The sequence below is a fragment of the Glandiceps talaboti genome, chromosome 19 (genome assembly GCF_964340395.1).
Source record: "Glandiceps talaboti chromosome 19, keGlaTala1.1, whole genome shotgun sequence".
In the NCBI taxonomy this organism is placed as follows: Eukaryota; Metazoa; Hemichordata; class Enteropneusta; family Spengelidae; genus Glandiceps; species Glandiceps talaboti.
In genome coordinates, this window is record NC_135567.1 from 20394464 (window position 1) to 20401749 (window position 7286).

The 7286-nt window shown below is 37.5% G+C and overlaps 1 protein-coding gene across 1 annotated transcript; it reads right to left on the reverse strand.

Moving 5' to 3' along the window:
- Window positions 1–2896: 2896 nt before the first annotated feature.
- LOC144449935 (glyoxal reductase-like) lies at window positions 2897–4633 on the reverse strand. The gene is made up of 2 exons (XM_078140486.1): window positions 3960–4633; window positions 2897–3287 (listed from the first exon to the last, which is right to left on the reverse strand). The coding sequence occupies exons 1-2, from the start codon at window positions 4584–4586 to the stop codon at window positions 3048–3050; spliced, it is 867 nt and encodes a 288-aa protein (XP_077996612.1). The 5' UTR covers window positions 4587–4633; the 3' UTR covers window positions 2897–3047.
- Window positions 4634–7286: the final 2653 nt, after the last annotated feature.

Here is a 7286-nt window from a genome sequence, read left to right on the forward strand (position 1 = left end):
TTGTTTGTTTATTTTTGTATCAGTTTTACTACTACTACTTCTACTACTACTAATAATAACATGAATAAAGAGAGGTTATTTAAAGTTCAAATATTGTTATCCCAATGTGTGACAATGCAATCCATACTGAGCATGCTCAGATGCAAAGGACTATGGGATTATCTATAGTTATAATATCTAATCTGGAACTATTGATAGAATAAATCTCCTATTATGGTCAGGTAACCATGACTACATTATTTGTTGTTACAAACAATGTAACAATTGTTTACAATACTGATTAATTCATGGTTATCATATTTCCCATGATGCAATGTTCAGGATATTCAAGATGGCAGCTTTGCAAGTTTCCATTCCTTCCTAGTCTGACAAATCCAGTTGTTGGTCCAATTACGTAATTACTCTACTAAACGAGGGGCTGGAGTATATTTTGTCATAAACAAACCACAGCCTCTTTTAAGGCACCATCCACAATGCACTGCCAAGAGGCCGTCGTTTCATTCACATACAAAACATGTATTTATCACAGTGGTTTTGTATATTGATACTACAACCAATCAGATTGCCTCATGCATACCACATGATATACAATGTCTTGGCAAGACACATACACTGAAAACTGACTTGGACAAGTTCAGTTCTCGTTATTTCACAGTGTCACAGAAGAAATAAAAGCTCTGGTTTGCGATAATGGAGTATATTACAATAAGTAGAAACAGTACCTATTGGTTTCAGGCTACCTTCCCTTATTAACTAGCTAGAATTTCACCTCTGATCTTATGCAACATTGACTCCCTAAGTTTATGCAACATTGACTCCCTAAGCTTATGCAACATTCACTCCCTAAGTTTATGCAACATTGACTCCCTAAGCTTATGCAACATTCACTCCCTAAGTTTATGCAACATTCACTCCCTAAGCTTATGCAACATTGACTCCCTAAGCTTATGCAACAATCACTCCCTAAGTTTATGCAACATTCACTCCCCAAGCTTATGCAACATTCACTCCCCAAGCTTATGCAACATTGACTCCCTAAGCTTATGCAACATTGACTCCCGAAGCTTATGCAACATTGACTCCCTAAGCTTATGCAACATTGACTCCCTAAGTTTATGCAAAATTCACTCCCTAAGTTTATGGAACATTCACTCCCTAAGTTTATGCAACATTCACTCCCTAAGTTTATGCAACATTGACTCCCTAACTTTATGCAAAATTCACTCCCTAAGTTTATGGAACATTGACTCCCTAAGCTTATGTAACATTGACTCCCTAAGCTTATGCAACATTCACTCCCTAAGTTTATGCAACATTCACTCCCTAAGCTTATGCAACATTCACTCCCTAAGCAATTAATTTTAAGTGTACAGAACTACTTTTCTATATATGGAAAGTGTAAGAGTATGAAAAAGATATAGTTAGTTTGTTTTGAACGTGGAAAATGTCAAAGAAAAAGATCAACCATTATAAGAGACTCTTTGTACCCACTACATGATTACTTTCAATATTTACCATCAGGTCGACGCCTAATGATGCCCAGAGTTCGAAAGAACGTATTTAAGAAGTCCTTTATTCCATCTGCTGTAAAACTTGGACTTTGCAGAGTAAATGCAAATTTCAATGCTTTTGTTCTCAGTCATTTTTCTGTAGCACAAGCAAGCACTTTTATTTATTTTTATGTATACCATCAGTTTTACATTGCTATTTTTTTTTTTTTTTTTTTTTTTTGTCTGAAAGTGTGTCTTGTCTTGTATTACATTTCATGTTTGCCTAGTGCCAAGACGTATTTCCATGTTTTTATGGACAATAAAGTATATTTATTCTAATCTAATGTCTGATGCGGGATGTAGAGTCAGGGCTTGAAAACAATGGTAGTCCTGTATCCACTGACACCCAATTCTTGTTGTGAGGTTACCATAATTTACAGCTGGTAGTCACCTTGTGAGGTTACCATAATTTACAGCTGATGGCCACCTCGTGAGGTTACCATAACAGCTGGTAGCCACCTCGTGAGGTTACCATAATTTACAGCTGGTGGCCACCTCGTGAGGTTACCATAACAGCTGGTAGCCACCTCAGTTTTCTCTACATTTTCACTTACAACTACAGACTGACCCAACACTCCAGGAAATAGCAAAGAAACCTGTATCAGCTACGAAATATTATGAAAGGGACATGAAAGTATTTCAATATTTTTATAACAGTGTTTAATACCATAGATCCCAACAGTAATGTGTCCTGGTGTCCCTCTAGGACCCATTTTTGACCACACAAAATAATTCAGAGTGGACCCCATTTTAGGATCTTCAGCTCAACCCCCCCCCCCCCATTTTAGACCAAAGGGTTAGAAAACACACCCCAAAGGGTGGCACATATACATATAGCCAGGCAGAGAAGTTTCTCATATATGGCTAAAATCAGAATATTTTATTTCGTACAGCAAAGTAACCATAAACTAGAGATTGCATACATGACAGAAAGTCAATATCAACAAATATTACATATGAACCAGAGATTACTTGCATCGGTGCATGCACATACTAGTGGTATTTTCACTGCCGTGCAATACTGATAACATTACAACCTGCATGCAAATGAGGACATTATCGTTTGCTCTACATGAAAGCATGTGGTCACATGGCGTCAAGTTATGGGAAATTGTTTTTTAATAAACATATGCAGTGGTATTTTCACTCCTGCTTGCAATCGCTACGCTCGTAAAAATACGGGCACAGAGAACACTGTAAGCACTCATGCAAATATCCTGATATGCCACAATTGTACTCATGTGTCATGAAGTTCTGTCATTATTTACATAAATTATTGTGTTGATAGATGTATACAACATGTGTTGATATCAACGAAAAATTAATGCGATGAACTCCCCTGGGGATGCAAATCACACGGAAATGTAGGTTACTTTTCTTACTACATAGCTGTGGGGTCTAATCCTATTCTCAGCCGAACTGTGACTCCCTAACTTGCTAACAAATATGTGTCAATTACATTGCTGGTCCATTTTGAATATTGCATAAATTATAAAATCATGCAACTTTAACAGGATCCCAACAATAATGAGTTCCTTGATGTAACTGTTCAAGTTTTGTCATATCATCCTCGGTCAAGGTCAAATTCCATATATTAATATTTTCTTCTAAATGTTCTTGACTTGATGCCTTTGGTATAACTCCAATACTTTGTTGTACAGCCCATTTCAGTAACACTTGACATCCAGTAACTCCATGTCTCTTTGCTATTTCCTGTAGTGTTGGGTCAGATTGCAGCTGTAAATTAAAATGTAGAGAACACTGAGAACTGTGGTTAAATTACCGATCAACCGCTGTGTGAGAAATTAATGGCAACTGACAGGTAGCAAACTCTGTTGATCTTAATGGGTAACTCTAGGTCCTTACTTGAAATAGTGTATGACCTGTATCTATAGTTAAACCCCCACCCCCACCCCCACCCACCACCACCACCAATTAAGATTGAACAAATTTGAAATATTACATACAAATTTCAAACCATCATAACGAGTGACAAATACGATATTTTTTTATATTTTTTTCCTCACTATTCTTGCCTCCCTTTGATTTGTTTTGTTTTATTTGTTTCTCTATGTGATTATACTAGTCCTATCTTCTCTATTTTTTTTTAGTAGTATATCATATGTATTTTAATTTTCTGTTAGTGCTGTTCCTAGCTGCAATAATTGTAGCATCTTGTTGCAGTTTTGAGGGTTTTTTCGTCTGTTTTGGTGACTTTTTAAGTTTAAGTGTTTAACGCGGGTTACACTAAAACTTAAAGAGTCACCAAAACAGACGAAAAAAACAACAAAACCGCAACAAGACGCTACAATTATTGCAGCTAGTGCTGTTCCTAACATGTTAGTGAGCCCCTGATGCAAAAGGGATGCAATAAATAAATTAATAAACAAATGCAAAGTGTTAATATACCTGTTCGATGCCAATAGATCTGTAGGCTTGTAAATGAACTTGGTGACTTTGACACCACTCCAACAAATCTCTCTGAACTAAATGTGGATGGAATTCCACCTGTAGAACTGCAGGTGATATACTGGTATATGTCACGGTGTCATCTAAATGTTTTACTGTGTAGTTCGACACTCCAATATTCTTTACCAAACCTTTATGAACAAGTTTCTCCATATCTAGCCAACTTTCCATTCTATATTGTCTGTTCCTCGTGTCGTCTGGTTTTAGTTTGGTCTTTCCTGGCCAGTGGATGAGGTAAAGGTCCAGATATTCTAATTGTAAACGTGCAATGGATTTTAGACATGCTTCATACGCCAACCCTTGACCTTGATTTTTTGGTGACAATTTACTTGTAATAAAGACATCTTTTCTGTCTATTTGGTATTTTGGTAAAAGTTCTTTCAAAGCCGTCCCAATGTCCTCCTCGTTCTTGTACGATTCTGCAGTGTCGATTGAACGATATCCCAACTTGAGAGCTCTATCGATGGTTTCATAAATTTTAGTTGTCCCAACAAGTCTGTACGTACCGAGACCAAAAATTGGCATGCATGCTCCTGTGTTGAGTACCACGGTAGGGGTGTTCGCCATTGTAAAATAAATATTTATAACACGCGTTTTGCACAAAATTGCAGTTGTCGTTCACTCGGTCTTGTAAGCCACTTGTTTCTTAGTGATTAGCGCCCTCAATTTCCCCAGAATTCATTGTAAATTGACCTGCAGTGACCTCTGTCTTGAATCAATTTCCGGGTTTCGAGTGATAATTTAATATTTTCGTAATCCACGGACTACAGGCATTCAGAAGGATACGTGTCAAGATGGATGCAGCAGACGATATCGATATTTCACTTCATAAAAGTATCAAGTTAATTTTTGGAGAAATTCCTAAAGAATCGCCGTCGATAGAACAAAGTGTATGTGAACCATCGTCGGCAACAGAACTTCACAATCACAGGAGCTCACGATCACATCCACGGGACAATAACACGACAGACTGCCTATCACCACAAGGTAGGGATATATGTATTTTTGTAATCTTTCAAGTCGGATATGATCGATAAATATATGTCTAAAAGTATATCTGAACAGAGTGGAAAATGCATTCCAGGAGAACTTCGACGTCTAATAATAAACTCACACCATCCAAACATTGTGCATATTTTGGTGGTCTGACTCTACGAAATAAACAACCCTGGAAATTTTATCCACGGATCATGATGTATGCATTTTACAACAGATTCCCGGAAAAAGTAGCAGTAGTATGCCAGTGTCTTTTACACATGTTACTCATGAAAATTTGTACTCGCAGTATAAAAAAATCTAAGACCTGAATCTGAGATCTACAGGTAACTGAGATGTGTAAGGGGAGTCTCCCTGCACTGAGAAGTGTAAGGGGAGTCTCCCTGCGTTCAGATGACATTCAATTTACATATGGTTATTACATGTCAATATTTTTTGAGAATTCTATGTTGCAGTAATTCTAATAAAAATATATGATATTGCAGACTGTCACCACATCTGGGAGGAAGCAAGGCATGCAAATAAAGTAACCAAATTAACTCAGTGGTTTGAGAAATCCAGTACGACATTGGTACATCATATGACAGATGATGACATCACCAATACAGGTAAGTTTTGAATGGAACCACATGGAATTAATAGATTATGTACATCATTCCCTGATATCTAACTACGCTTATTCTATCTTTCAGGCGTGTTCTATAGGGTTCTTTTTGGTGCACATGACTTTTAGATCTTTCCTCGCATATTTTACCATTTATAAGAACTTGTGATGTGTCGTTCAAATTCCATAACATTTAGAGATATACAGTCAGGTGGTGACCTACTATATATATCTTGCTTTGATATCCTCTGAGAAAGAATATTGATTTGAAACGTCAGGATTGAATTTACTTTTGCACTCATATGTTTTGAATGGTCTTTCTATTCACAATAGTATGAAAATGTGGAGTTTGTGCCATTTGTAACAAATAATTTAGCACCCTGTCATTGGTTGAAATGCGTCCAACGTAATACAAAATATGTAAAGAGAATGTAAATGAGGACTTCCAAATATGGTTGATCAACCAGACAATACAAAATATGTAAATAGAATGCAAATGAGCACTTCCAAATATGGTTGATCAACCAGATAATACAAAATATGTAAATAGAATGCAAATGAGCACTTCCAAATATGGTTGATCAACGAAACTGTGATAGTACATGTATACATACTTATTATAGCATTGTTTTTTTTTTCTTCCAGACAAAACAGCGATTCTTAACTTCCTTTGTCAGATTGGAGCCATCAGCGTTAAGATGAACTCGACAAGAGATAGCATTTCAACACCAAAAAACCAACTATTTAAAAATTCTTGTCGGAGAAAGGAAGTTGCACTGGATGTTAAAAGCAGTGCATTGAATTGTAGTGGAAGTCTAGCTCCACCTAGTGGTGAAATTTGGAGACAAAATACAGAACTTAGTAGTGTAACAGGAACTCTAACAACAGCTGTCCTAAATGGTCAAACAATGAGTCCAACTACAGATATAGCTGATGGCTGTATGTCAGTTAGTGATCAAAGTAGTGCAACGGACCCAAACATACCACATGACTCAACAGTTGAACAGAAAACAGAGAATGGTCCAGTGGACGTAGAATGTACACACAGCAGTCCAGTCAACAGAGAACGTGCACACACTCATGGAGCAGACAGAGAACGCGCAGACACTGGTCTAGCAGACAGGGAACGTGCAGACACTGGTCTAGTAGACAGGAAACGTGCAGACACTGGTCTAGCAGACAGAGAACGTGCAGACACTGGTCTAGCTGACAGAGAATGTACAGACGTACCCCATGGGTCAACTTTTAGGCTTAGATCAAACATAACCAATGGTCCACTTTCAAGACAGACAGCAGCATCGGGTAATAGTCATGTACATCAACAATCAACAACTCTGTCTAATTGTGGAAACATCAGACAAAATAGAGATGTACTAACGGCTTCACCTCATAGAAGACTTAAACGTATGCTCGGTGGGCCAAAATTTAAATTTTTACCGAAGATACCAATGCGGGCACGACTGTTAAACACCCTAGGTTCTAGACGACCTATGGTCAAACGAGACATTCAGCACAGAAGTAGCTGTATGGTGGATAATGACAATGAAACTCCTAAGAGTTGTACGACATCATTGGCTGAAGAAATTGTATCGACCAATCATAGCAGTGAACAAAATGTATCGACCAATCGTATCAGTGAACAAAATGTATTGACCAATCGTATCAGT